At 41.7% G+C, this 14,825-nt stretch overlaps 1 protein-coding gene and 1 long non-coding RNA gene across 3 annotated transcripts; both read right to left on the bottom strand.

Annotated features, from left to right (window-relative positions):
• Positions 1–8,870: 8,870 nt before the first annotated feature.
• Positions 8,871–11,038, bottom strand: LOC138242543 (uncharacterized). Its single transcript, XM_069198078.1, has 5 exons — positions 11,028–11,038; positions 10,943–10,952; positions 10,779–10,859; positions 9,782–10,138; positions 8,871–9,167 (listed from the first exon to the last, which is right to left on the bottom strand). Exons 1-5 carry the CDS (start codon positions 11,036–11,038, stop codon positions 8,967–8,969), a joined length of 660 nt encoding a protein of 219 aa, XP_069054179.1. The 3' UTR covers positions 8,871–8,966.
• Positions 11,039–11,078: 40 nt separating this feature from the next.
• On the bottom strand, positions 11,079–12,579 carry LOC138242496 (uncharacterized). Of its 2 annotated transcripts, none has more exons than XR_011191627.1 (3): positions 12,334–12,579; positions 12,072–12,151; positions 11,079–11,152 (listed from the first exon to the last, which is right to left on the bottom strand). It is a non-coding gene; the product is annotated as an uncharacterized lncRNA (long non-coding RNA). The 2 variants fall into 2 exon arrangements; XR_011191628.1 differs by lacking the exon at positions 11,079–11,152 and adding an exon at positions 11,770–11,832.
• Positions 12,580–14,825: the final 2,246 nt, after the last annotated feature.

Raw genomic sequence — 14,825 nt, 5'->3', positions numbered from 1 at the left:
TTACGATTTCCGTTACATATTGTGAATCTATAAAGACATTTAATTAAACACGTGTTGCAATTTAAATGGAAATCTCTCTCTTTCTAAAATAATTAAAAGTCTAAACAGTATCAACTTGAATTCTTATCTCTATTAATGTAACTATCAAGTGGTATTGAATAAATACAGCTTTTTAGTATAGATTACACTTTTCTAAAATATATTTAAAAAAACTCCCTTCTTCTTTAAAACACTATACGCCAGAAAATGTGTTTGACGCTGTTGTAACAGAAAGAATAAGTTCTGGATCCCGAGATGAAGTAAAACAGATGAGTTTATTGCATGCAAGGAACAATAAAGCCGAAGTCTTGTTTCCCGCAAGAAACAACAAAACCGAAGTATTGTTCGATGTGCCGGTACAAACTTTTAGGTTATATAGTCCTTCCTTGCTGCTTTGGACGTCATTCGGTGTTATGGTAGGGGGGGTGTCATGGTATTTGGCCAATTAAGAGGCCCTGGCCAAATGGTCAGTTTAAGATTATGCCCCCAGGGGGTTCCTGGCTCGCATCTGGAATCCTTATCAGTTAACCCCCTTTCCTGCCATAAACCCCTGTTGCTTAGAAGTCTAATTTTCAGGCAGAACTGACTTATGTTAACCATTTTTACATCTTGTCTCTTACATCAACGCATTAGCAGGTTAAAGCGATTCCATTGAGGAGCCGGGCACGAGAATTGTTTCGTTCCTTGATTTTCTGATCTGCAAGGCCCTTTGGCTACAGCGAATGTGAATTCTGTCTGGCATTGCCAGATTTTGAAAAAATAAAATAAAATTTTAATCAAGATGGGGGCAAGGAGTCTTCTTTATGACACTCTCCCTTATAAAATTTTTAATAAAATGGTTTTATTCATTCATAATCTGACTCACATAACTCACATTCCCGAATGCCCCCACCCACTCAACAATCCTAGGAAGAACACGAAACAGCCTGTTAATAAAATTGTTGCAATTTTGTTCTATCAGTTCTTCCTCCCAGAACTTTTAGATCTCACTGATCAGTTCTTGCTTTGTAATAATAATAATGTTTCTTTATTAGCCCTATACAATTTCTTGCATTAGGAATTCATCTTTTCACATACCCAAGCTTTTCTCCATGGAGACACAGACATGGAGAGAAGCTTGGGGTCAGAGCGCAGGGTCTGCCATTGTATGGCGCCCCTGGAGCAGGTAGGGCTAAGGGTGTTGCTCAGGGGTCCAACAGAGTAGGATTCCTCTGCTGGCTGTAGGATTTGAACTGACAACCTTTCAGTCACAGGTGCAGATCCTTAGCCACAGAGCCACCACTCCGCCCTTTGTGCTAGGTTTAGCAATTTTCTGAATATAGTCTTTCAGCAAATGCCATACCATCTCAATTGGATTTAAATCTGAGGATTCGGCTGGAGTTTTCACCCAGTTCACTCCTTCTGCTATAAGCCTCGCCTTTGCTGCTGTGTGTTTCGTATTGTTGTCTTGAAAGAGACGATGCCTTGATCCAAAGTGCTCTCTGATATACAGTATGGGACGGCATGCTGTTTGACCGCGACTTCCTAGAAGAATTCACGATCCATAATTCCTTCGAAAATAAGAAGTGGTCCCAGGTCTCTTCTAGATATACCGCCCTAGACGTGAACCTTAAGTGGATGTTTGGGCTTTGGCTTGTCCACATATCTCCCCTTTTTACAAAATGACATGGTTGAAAACTGTTCCAGAGCTACTGTTGTTTCATCAGTGAAAAGTACATCATAATAATAATTGTTTACACTTATATAGCGCTTTTCTGGACACTCCACTCAAAGCACTTTACAGTTAAAAGGGACTCCCTTCCACCAATGTGCAGCCATAGTGCGCCAGAACACTCACCACACACCAGCTCTCAGTGGGGAGGAGAGCAGAGTAATGAAGCCAATTCATAGATGGGGATTATTAGGAGGCCATGATTGGTAAGGGCCAATGGGAAAATTGGCCAGGATGCCAGGGTTACACCCCTACTCTTTTCGAGAAGCACCCTGGGATTTTTAATGACCACAGAGAGTCAGGACCTCAGTTTTAGTCAGTTTTATCTCATCCGAAGGACAGCACCTGTGTACAGTATAGTTTCCCCGTCACTATGCTGAGGCATTAGGACCCACACAAACCACAGGGTGAGTGCCCCATGCTGGCCCCACTAACACCTCTCCCAACAGCAACCTTAGTTAGGAACCTTCCCAGGAGGTCTCCCATCCAGGTACTGACCAGGCTCACACCTGTTTAGCTTCAACACATTGCCAGTTGGGAGTTGCAGAGTGATATGGCTGCTGGCAATGAAATGCCAGCAAATCATGAAATGCCTCTCCCTGTTCAATCCATTGGAGCACTTATTTGAGTCTTTCCTCTTTGTTTTTTACCCTTATCATGGGGCATGAGTTGTTTTTTTTTATAGCTCATCACTTTCATCCATCAGTCTGTCGATGGCTCGCACCATAGGACTTGAAAAAAAAGAGATCAACAGTTAGTTATAAAAATAATGTGCGTAGTTGTATTTACATGCAAGAAAAGCATTTTTAGAAAGTTATTTACCTTTGAATCGTCCTCGGTTTAGATTCTCTTTGCCTCCTCTCCCTTTTATAATGTCGTTTCACTGTGCTTTCACAAACAAAGATGTCCATCAAAGCCAAATGCTGTACAATGTGTAAGCCACAATACAAATAGAGAAAAAAGAGCTGACTGACAAGATTTAAGATGTGGCTGTCAATGTTAGATTAAAAAATAAACATATTGCCTAATGTTAGTTACATTGCTTGAAAAATAATTTTATTTCGAGAGACTGGATAAGTAATTCAAGTGTTTTTTTAACTGCCTGAAAAACAAGTAATAATTTAACAATATGTGCAAAAGTTTTATGATATGTCGCTGTTGTGAATGTCTGTGGAGTGTATCTTATTTGCCTGTTCTGGCTGGTGGAGCTCATCCAGCTGTGTCTGGATATCTCGGTCAAATATTCGGGTAGTGTGTATTGTCTGTTTAGGGTTCTGTAGTATTCCACATGGCTGGACAGCTTGTTCCCCCCTCCCGCCACTCTCTGTGTACAGTAGAGCCTCCTGTACTGGCTGGACAGGAGGCTCTACTGTACACAGAGAGGGGCGGGAGGGGGGTGGGGGGGCAAGCCGATACATACTCTTAGAGTTTGATTAATAGGGAATATAATATAAATATATATATAAATATATTTTGAATTATACATTCAATTATAAATATTTCTTCGTAGCCTGTTCTTCAAGAAAACACAGCACAAGCGAAACGATCTTCAAAATCTACCACCAGGACAGTAAAAAAGAAAGCGGTAAGATGGATAAAAAGAAAAGTTTATTTTGACGTCTGTTCCACGACTGATGAATACTACTGTGTGACTTTATTTCTTACATGAATTATGTTATTTTGCCACAGGCCGTGGGACTCTGCTCTCGGCCTCTGGCCAGGGTGCCAACCTGTGGAAGCAGCACCTGTGTGGAGACTTTTCGGCAGCAGCGGGAGCAGTACGACGCAGTACAGGGGAGGATTGGGAAGCTAGAGACACTCCTGAAGATGCAGAAGCCGGAGATAGTGTGTACCGGCAGTCAAACACTTGAGCAGCTGTCTCCCGATGAGTGCCTCCCCCCAACGCGCAGGTTGCAATGCCTGGCAGAAGCTCTGCCCCCCACAGAGCACACACCGCCTCAGGACACTCCATTCCGACCTCTCTGCTCACCACCACCCAGGACCTGGCTGACGCTGTCCCAGCCGTCTATCCCCCTCAGGAAGCACCGTTTACAGAGCGGAATTCACAGACGCCAGTTGGACGAATAATTCTCCCAGATATCCAACTGTTGCACATCACTCAAGAGAAGGAGGGGGGTTGTACTTGCAGTGCATCGGCATAGACAGGAAAGCAAGAGCCGACCGCTACGCCGCACTCGTGTTTCGAAATCTTGTGACTTTTGAAATTTACTGGGGGTGGACGACATCGGTAAATTTCGATGGGTCCAGAGGCAAAAGTGCCTTGCCTTGCCATCTCCGGGAAACCTTTAGCAGCATGGTGAATTTGAGATTCTCAACACTTACTTTGTGTGAAAATAATTTGTGATCGGATCAACGAAATGCTTCGAAGAAGAGGCGCTCTTTTCCTCTAGTTTAACAGTCTGTCCAGAAATAAAACATTCCCGTTAAACAAATTGTACAAAAGAAAAAAAACAATTAATTTTTGACAATGAAAAACTGTGTGTGTGTCTCTCTCTGCTGGCACACGGGCGCAGTGGGGTGCTTATCATTCTCAGTGCATAACAAGGAAGATTAATAAACATAAACATAATCTCATGGTTAAATAGTCAAGTCTAGCCATGTGTGAGTCTAGTCTCACAGAGCTTCAACAACAGATGACAACTTGTGACAACTTGTGAGTTAGATTAAGAATGAATAAAAGCATTTCATTAATAACGCATTTGCGTTTGTCTGGGTGCTGACAAAGTAAAAAACAATTACTTTTTGACAATGAAGAACTGTGTGTGTGTCTCTCTCTCTGCTGGCATTTGTAATCGTTTTTATTTTTAAATACATTTTAGCAAAGTAATGTACCAAAAAAGTATTGTGAGACATATTTGGGTTAACATGTTGAGTGTTCAGTGTGTGGTAATTTGTTTGGTGCGAGTGAAGTTTTATTTAATCTCTGACCCAGGGAAAAGTGTGGTGTGGAGGGTTGAGGAGAAAATGCAGGCTCACGCTGTGTCTGTTATTCTTGATTCTTTTTTTCTTTTTCTGGTTTGGTGGGATAGTTTTTGTTTTTGTTTTATCAATAAAGTTTGATAATCGGCCAGTGAAAGCTCTGTTGTCCTTCACATGAACGCCTGAAACATTTTACAGAACACAGTATTTTTTCTTTAAAATACTAATAACAGCAACATACAGTTTACATAATATGTTGATGTTCCAAAATTAATATCGTTTATGACCTTTATGACCTACGTTATGCTCTTCGTTAATGTCTAAGCCGGAACACATCATTATATCTCATTTTTTATTTCTTTAAAAAAAATCGTTTGCCCAGCCTAACAGTAGAAGAAAGAAGAAAGAAAACACATTCCATAAGAATCAGTGCTTTTATATAGTGCCTTTAAAGGTGGCTCCTCAAAATGCTTTACAGGATAAAAACAACAATAACAACAACAACAATATTGTATTTCATTGCACTTTGACAGATCGTCCTTAAATCAATTGTTGATTTAAAGTTTGACAGTAACCCTAACACTAACACTAAAATTTTAATTTTTCAAAGAAATGTTTGTTTAAAAAAGAAAAGTCACAGCTCTGGCTGGATTTGAACACCCAACATGTATAAGTCAGGAACCTAGACGACAGCCGCACTGGCAAGGTCGGTTGATGTGTGTTGAAAAAGCCCTACAGAAACAGTATCAACAGACATTATACAGCGTGTACTATTCTTGTGTTGTGGTACATGAATATAATTATATCGTTATTAATTTCTTTAGATACGGGATTCCATATTATATTCCCTTTTAATCAAATTCTAAAAGTATGCTTATTGACTCCGGTATGGCGTTAGTTAAAGACTTCGATGCTTAAAATGTTTAGGGAGAAAGGAATGCTGGTGTGTATTTTTTCTTTAAAGTACAGAGACCAGCCATATACTGTATGTTTATGTTCCAAAATTAATATAGTTTATGGCCTTCACACGCGTTACAGTATGCTCCTATTCTTTTTATGCTCAGCTACTAAGATTTCCCTTCAGTGGTAAAATTCCATATAAATATTCAATACTTAAACGGGCACAGTAAAAACATTAAATATACATATACATACTGTATACAGTATGGTTTGCATACAGTAAGATGTTTATGTTCCTAAATCAATCTCTTTTATGAGCATGTGAAAGGCATGGTGAATCGGAGATTCTCAAAAATTACTGTACTTTGCCTGATTGGAAACAAATGCGTGATTGCGAAATGCTGTGGTGTTACTTTTACAAAGACGGTCAATGAAAAAAAAGAATGTGGACCAGGGCGATACTTTGAGTTTACAGCTTGTCCAAGGTCATTCATTATTAATACTATTAGTAATATCTTCGTTAAAGACTTTGATGGCGACAGCTCAAACATGAGAGGTTGAACTTTATTAGCTCCACCTTGCGGAAATTCCGGATACTATTATTTTACTTGCAGTACCACGTGGTATTATGAGGTACTATGCGAGAATTTACGGTAACTCGCAGTAGGCTGCATCAAGTGCACCGCAAAATAATGCAGTATCGCCTGCTTGTTTTGAATGGCTGCATCTGTAGAGAGCTGATATTCAAAGACTTCAGCATCAGTACGGGATTGCTTGAATGCAGACATCACTCCTAATACGATTCTCCCGAATTCAGTTTTGCAGTTCTTTAGTGATCTACTTCATTCAGAGGATCTTGTATCGACACTGCTGAAGACAATGGACATAATCACAATTGCGACCGATTGTTCTGGATAATAATGATTGATGTGAGAAAAATACAGCTCCTTGCATTGAAAGCAAGAACCACCAATGCGCTGTTGAGTTGGGTATTTTTCCGTAGTGCTCTTCCTCAGCGTCAAGGTATTTGGCGAGCAAGGGCCACTGTCAACAAGTATGCTAGTTTTAAAAGGTATGTTCAGAGATTCATAGATCTATTTGAAACTGTTTATGGGCATGTTGGCTGGGAATCAAACCTGCTTGAGAAACATCTTTGCTCACCACTATACTAACAACACCCTTCCAAGAACACCAACCACATTTTCACAATCCTCTCTCTCACCTTAAAAGTTATGTAGACTAAGACACCCAATGGAAAATAATTTGATTCACTCAAAGCTCCACTAAATATTTTGCTGTGATATCATTTTAATTAATATTGGCTATGATAAGGTGTTATTTTTGTCTCTTAAAGTTTAAGAGTCTGCTCCTTTATTCAGATTGGCTGGTATAGGAATAACTTCAATGTTTGCTTACACAGCTCCATCATAGTTATTTGTCCACGTTCTAACAGGATATAAAAATAAGTGATTCATTCAAGCAGAGTGACTGGAAGCTTTAACGCGATCAATACGATCCTGCTTATGTTTTCATTTCCATTAATTTACTCTGTAGTAAAGGAAACGCCAAAGCGGGAAACTGCGGGCATTCTTCATTCGTGGTGGATTGCTTGTGTACAGAGGGCTTCTGGATGTTCCTAAATCAGTTCTGCAGTCACACTGTTGTGTTGGGGTGTAGCTCAGTAGTAGAGTGCTTGTCCCACATATATGAAGGCATAAATTTATAATAACATTTTCATTAAGATAACTATTTTACGCTATCAAGTATTGAACCCAGGGTGAATGCAACCTATTCCTTTAAGAGGTGTGCAAATGAGAGAAGTTCCTATTGCTTATATTCTGAATAATGGGGAAATCTCCACCTGATTCGTGAAGATTTGTTAGGCGAGTGGTGCTGTGACTCAGGAGCTGATTCAGTGTTGCTGTGGAGCGCAAGTAGATGTGCTGCTGGCTGGAGAGGATGGAGCAGCATATTGGACTTTGCTTCCCTGGTCCAGTTGAGCTCTTTGCTACTTCTTCTCCTTGGTATGCTGGCTTCAATGGGTCTTGACGTTCCGTCATCTTCAGCCTAACTTTCCAGACATCAGGGCATAACTTCTGGTCCTAATGGGCCTAACTTCCAGATAGTGGTTCTTGGCTTGCCCTATTTATTAGCTTCAGACAAAGACATTCTAATGCCTTGTCTGACAGGGTTCTGGTTGGCCAATTAAAATCTTTGATTTGCATATGTCTCATCCAAGAATTTTGTATTGCTTTGATCAGGAGAAACAGGATAAAATGTCCAGTATTTGGGAAATATCATAACTTCTTTTGAGTAATACATACAGCTTTGATCATTAGAATTCTAAACTACTCATGTTTTGCCCATTCTTTTGAAACCAAACAAGCATAGCCCACTTTATCCTGAAATAATTACGATGTCTTATATCGTATTTTTAATTTAATATTTTGGGTTTACACTTTTGTAGGGGAATGATTTGCCCTATTTCTAGTGCTGTTTGTTTATATAGGGGTTCTTCTAAACTAGTTCAGTGTTCTCGATTAGGCCATTAATTAGGTATGTAATGTGGGAATACAGCCAGCACTTCATACAGTCTTTTATGAATGGAATGAAGGATGCTATTTTATCAGGTCAAAATTCTGATTTGCTAAACAAGCAATCAGAGTAAGTTGTATGCCATCTCGACACCAGAGGAGTGACTCGGTTTTCCTAACTGGGACCCTCAATCGATGTGAATGGATCATAATAATTTGTTTTTTAAATGCTAAATCCTTTCAATAATGCTTATTACAATCAGTATTCTGACCTTTTCTTCTGTTGTATTATAAAACAAGTGATATCTATGGGCATTTGCTCAGATATCCCTTGTTTTTTTAGGTTTAATGCAGTTGGTATAGCCAAGTGACTTATTCATTTAATATCAGTAGAATGGCAAAACGTGCACAGCTATATAAGTACCGCACACTGACTGATTGTGCTACTGGAGCTTTGCAAGTCCAAAGACTGACACTGCATAAACAAACGGTGAAACACAGGTTTTCGTCTGTGGATCCATCTCCACATGGGTGAAGGGGACAGTAAAACAGTAAGGAAAATACAAGAGAGGAAACTGAAAGAATTGTGTTCACTGCAAAGTAGGAAGAGGTGGTTAGACACGTAAACCAGCTTGGTGGTTAATTTGTGACATTTTGGGTGACAATTAGCAAACGGATTTGTCTTCATGTTCCTTAAGCTGTGCAGTATATAGCCGACACACGTCTTCATGAAGAATCTCTGTAAGTCAATTAAACATTTTATTTTCAAGTCGACTCCTTTACATGAAATAGACACCAACAGTACAAGGGGATGAGAAATGTCTTTTATGAAAATAAACCTGCTATTCACAGACCTCGGCCACAGCGTCTCCCAGGTACTTCTGCAGGATGAGGTCGAGCTCGGCTGCAGCCTGGCAGAAGCACTTGTCCACCTCGGAGAAGTCACACCTGACCGTTGTGTTTTCGAAGTAGGATTTCAGCGCCTCTTTCGCCTCCTCGTAAGTGTCCTGCTTCATGATTCCTGTGCCCTGGAAGGGAAAATCCTGGGAAAACAGGGAGAGAGAATCATTCAAGATGTCCTGACCAGGTCTGCTGCAGTCAAACTAATCCTTCATTATCAGAGCTTGTCTTCAGTGTTTTAATTTGAGGTTTTTGTGTAATTCCTAATCATTACGACCCTGAATCTTGGCTCCCTCTCCTGTACCATGCAGGGAGAACAAGAAAGGTGAATCATCATCATCATCCCTTAACGATTATCCAAATTGCCTGACTGAGACACCACCAAGAGGAAGAGCTGGAGTGTCACTTCATAACATCATCAGTAGGCAGTGAGTCAAGAGAGGGGGAGTTGTCTCACTGTTATCCTTATCTATGATCAAGAGTCTCACCTCCTGCTCTAAGCTGCCCCTAGTTGTGATCTGTAGACAGTGTGTCTTCCACCCCACCCACCTCCTGAGGGAATAATCTTGAATAAACAGAGGGCTGGAGACCCAGTCCAGCTCCTGTCTCTCTCCCCTTGGGGACGGGAGATTTTCTCGGAACCATGTTGAGGTGAAATGGGAGTGGGATGACACAGGTGTCTTGGAGAGGTGAGTCACCCCAGCCCCTGTGTACCTCAGTGTGATTCAAGCAAGGGGGAGTGGTTTAAGGGATTTACCAATCCCGCATACGCAGCCTCTGATCCAAACTCAGGAAGGACTTCATTGTACAGCGCCAGGCAGTCCAGCTGGATAGATGATATCATGTTCTGATCCCAGGTCCGCACCCAGCTCTCCTCCTCCTGGAGCAGCCCCTCCAGCTTGACCTGGAGGCCCTCCCTGAGCTGCCACAGGGCCGCTGGGGTCAGGCCCAGGTGAGCGGGTATACCAGGGGGTGGGTGAGGGGGCGAGCAATGGGGTATGTGGGCTGCCAAGGAGGAGATCCATGCCCTGTCCTTCTGTAGATCCCTCTCCGGGCCCTTAGGGCAGTTCCACAGCTGGGTCTTGGTCTCCTGCCTGGTGATTGGCTGGCTGGCCTGAGGGGACAAGGGCAAAGAGAGGGCATGAGGAGGACAGAGAGAAAACTGAGAGGGTCTTCTCCAGGAGGACCAGGCCCTACCCCTGGTCTCCCAGCAATCACAGTCATCATCATTGCAGCTGAAACCAAACTTTTGATAGACGTCACAGACATATCAGGCTCACAGACTTGCAGCTCTCAGCTGCCTGGGGTGAGACACAGGGGGAGTCTGCTCCCTCTTCCTCTGACAGTCCTATCAAATGACAGCAGCAGACCTGATCCAACCCCACCTTCCCTTTCACACACAGCCACACACAGGCATGACTGTGTCACCATCATCACCACCTCCACCATCACAATCTCCACTATTTTCCATTACCATCATCATCACTTCCACCATCACAACCCCTACGATCTTCATCACCATCATCATCACCTCCACCATCACAATCTCCACTATTTTCGTCATCATCATCTTCATCACATTTCTAATAAATGATCTCCACCATCTTCACCGCCATATCCTTCTTCATCATGACAATCATCATGTCCACCATCATCATCATCAACACCTTTCCATCAACATCATCATCATAACCACCTTCATTATCTACACTATCATCTGCATCATCCTGAGCAGAACACATTGGTTGTCTTACACTGGAAGAATTTTTGCTCAGAGCCTCAGTATTGGTCGACCCTCTCTGGCCTTTCAGGGTCACATCCGTCTCTGTCAAGACCTGTCAACAAGATGACTGCTTTAGTCTCACCAGCAGAACCCAACCAAGTTTGTGTCTCAGTACAGGTTTATTCTTAGTCTAACAGAATTAATACTTGGGGAAGAGCATTTAATAATGAGAGCAGGAGGCACTTCTTTACATAGAGGGAGGTGGGTGTGTGGAACAAGCTATCCAACCATGTTGTTGAAGCCAATACTCACTTTCCTGTGAGATCTGCCCCAGGTCTCGGTGTGACGCCCTTCTCTTTGCTCGGCCATTCCTCTCTCAACATGAGGGAGTTTCTCCCGGCGGCACTGGGGAGGAGAAAACAGTTACCAGACAGACAAACACACTGTCATCATCATCATGGGCCAAGATGACCCTACATGACAGTGGTCTGTCCTCGATTCAGAAGCAGTGTCCAGCCCTTGTCTATACCGCTTCATGATCCCCAACATCCCTGTCGAGACCTGTTGAGGGGCCAGTTCTGCTAGACCAGGGGTCTCAAGCCTAATCACAATACTTGGGGGGCCAGGTGCATCTCCAGGCTTTCTTTCCAAAAGGGGCTAGCCAATTAAACAATTAAGCTAATTATTTTCATAAGAAGATGTGGAAATAATGTGTTTAATAATATATTTTGATGTCTCTCACTGTTGAAGACTCAAAATATTCAAGGCACAGTTGGATATTTAAGGTCTGGATAAAGGTACAGTATTAGAATATGTTTTGTTTAATTAAAAAATGAGATCAACTTTGTAACCAAGACCTCTGGGCAGGAAACCAGATGATGCACCAGACCCTCTAGGAATGGAGTTTGAGACATGCTCACCCTCTCTCACACACAACCTCACACACACTCACCCTCTCACTACTACTACTACTACTACTACTACTAATAATAATAATAATAATAATAATAATGCAGACTTGCTTTTCTTGGGGTCTTGGGTCTGGCTCCTGTGTTGGCTGAGTCTGCTGTTACCTCCTTCCTGATCTGGGGATGTCAGACACAGTTCTGTTACAGACACGGGCTGGACTAGACTCACAAGCACATACACCCACAGACACACACTCCCACACATTAACACACACGCAGATGCACACATTGTCAGGTAGAGTCTTTCTCCTCCTCAAGAGAAGACAACAGAGCCCTGCTACTGCGATGAGCTTTAATTTCAGGAGGAGGAAGAAGAGGAAGAATCACAATATGAAGAAGACCAGCAGTGGACTCACAGCTCTTTGGGTCCGGGGCCTGACTCTCAAACTTGTCTCCAGTCTCTGGTGGGTTCTTCTCTGTTTACCTCTGTTGACATCTGTGGACAGGACAGTTCAGTTAGACAAACAAGTTCGACCAGACTTCACTCTCATAGTCAATCAATCAATCAATCAATCAATTTTTTTCTTATATTTTGCCTTTTAATCCAGAACATCAAAGCACTTTACAAAACATACTGTATACTGTATTCTAAGTATCATATAAAAACAGAGCACTCACAGCTCTCTGGACGTTGGTCTGGAATCTAGAAAGTGGTTCCATTCTCAGGCGACTCTGGACCTCAACACCTGTTGATGGGTCACTTCTGTCAGACACACGAGTGGAGCCCAAGCCCACCTACACACACACTCACACACACTGACAGATATACACCCACACAATCACACACATTATCACACACTGACAGACACCCACCCACACATATTCACACACAGACATTACACACACACACAGACACTCACACACACTCACAGACACACATTCACACACTGACAACCCACACTCACAGACACACATTCACACACTGACAACCCACACTCACAGACACACAGACACACATTCTCACACTGACAGACACACACACATACACTACACACACTCACAGACACACATTCACAGACACACACACAGACACAACACACACTAACAGACACAACATACATTTATACACACAATCAGACACATACTCGCACACATTCACAGACACACACATAGACTACAAATACTTATAGACACACACCAACACACACGGACAAAAACACACACACTCATAACTACAAATACAGTATAACTAACACTAACACAAATGCCACTAACATTAAAACAGTAACACTATCACTAAGAATTACACTATCATTATCACTGACACAAACTACTACTACACTACTAATACTAATAATAACAGTAATGCTATCACTAAAACTAACATGACTACTAGTGTAAATACTCTAACAGTAACTCTATAATTATAACTAATATTAACATGAATACTGGCATCAAAACTATCAGTAGCGCAATCACCATTAATACTGACATGAACACTAGCATTAATATTAAAGCTACCGATTGTACTCTCACTAGTATTAAATATAAATACACTCACATTAGTATTAGTCCGTGACGTCACACCACTCTTTGTGACGAAGGCGAGACACCTAGCTGGGCACAGTGATGTGGCACGTGTCACCGTGGTTACCATACTTATGACTTTTAAACAGTGGAAAAATGCATTTAAACTGTTACCTACACAAATTTATCAACTTGGAATATAATTTTCAAGCTCTAGAATACAATTTCTAAACAATAATTTAAATAATTATTCTTTAATTTGGGATTGAACATTATGAACGCACTATGGTATTTAATAGATATGGGTTTTATTGACTATTTTCTAGATATTTAAAGAATTTAAAGAAAGAAAAGAATCAGTACTCACCAATCGGTGAAGTTAATCGATGATTCTAAGGTTTTTTAGCTGAATTAATTGGTTGTCGATACATAAGTGATCATTGACCCTCCTCCCGCGATCTCGCTTTCTGATCCCGGTGCTCTGGCTGGTGTCTGTGACGTCACAGCACTCTTTCTGACAGAGCAGAGCGCGTCTCCGCTGAAGGAGACTCCTGTCCGGAGCACGGGGGGGGGGGGGGCTTTGCTTACAGATATAACATCTCCAATGATAAAACTTATCGGGCTGTGAGGAGAGGCGATTCATAACAGCTGGAGAAGAAGAACGACAACCGAGAAATTAAATTCATTAAGCAGGAAAAAAATAATTTACTTCACAGATTATTGAGTTGTGTAGCGTAATCCCGTAAAGCACAAGAGAAAGAGCCCAAGTCCCTGTAATAAGATGTTATAAATTGACCAGACTATAGCTCTTAGCAGTGGGACTCAGATCACACAGAAGACCTTTCTGTGTGTGATTCCAAACCAGTCCTGGAAATCAGAGTCTCCCACACGTCATTCACAGGCAGTCTTATAAATATACAGTTAAAGAGAGTCTTATGACAGTTACAGTGCCTTGCGAAAGTATTCGGCCCCCTTGAACTTTTCAACCTTTTGCCACATTTCAGGCTTCAAACATAAAGATATAAATTTTTTATTTTATGTGAAGAATCACCAACAAGTGGGACACAATTGTGAAGTGGAACGAAATCTATTGGATTTTTGAAACGTTTTTAACTAATAAAAAAATGAAAAGTGGGGCGTGCAAAATTATTCGGCCCCTTTACTTTCAGTGCAGCAAACTCACTCCAGAAGTTCAGCGAGGATCTCTGAATGATCCAATGTTGTCCTAAATGACTGATGGTGATAAATAAAATCCACCTGTGTGTAATCAAGTCTCTGTATAAATGCACCTGCTCTGTGATAGTCTCAAGGTTCTGTTGAAAGCGCAGAGAGCATCATGAAGACCAAGGAACACACCAGGCAGGTCCGTAATACTGTTGTGGAGAAGTTTAAAGCCGGATTTGGATACAAAAAGATTTCCCAAGCTTCAAACATCCCAAGGAGCACTGTGCAAGCAATCATCTTGAAATGGAAGGAGTATCAGACCACTGCAAATCTACCAAGACCTGGCCGTCCCTCTAAACTTTCAGCTCAGACAAGGAGAAGACTGATCAGAGATGCAGCCAAGAGGCCCATGATCACTCTGGATGAACTGAAGAGAACTACAGCTGAGGTGGGAGAGTCTGTCCATAGGACAACAATCA

The sequence above is a fragment of the Lepisosteus oculatus genome, chromosome 14, assembly GCF_040954835.1.
Source record: "Lepisosteus oculatus isolate fLepOcu1 chromosome 14, fLepOcu1.hap2, whole genome shotgun sequence".
Taxonomy (NCBI): domain Eukaryota; kingdom Metazoa; phylum Chordata; class Actinopteri; order Semionotiformes; family Lepisosteidae; genus Lepisosteus; species Lepisosteus oculatus.
Note: the sequence above shows the minus strand (reverse complement) of the source record. Positions and strands in the feature narration are given on the sequence as shown.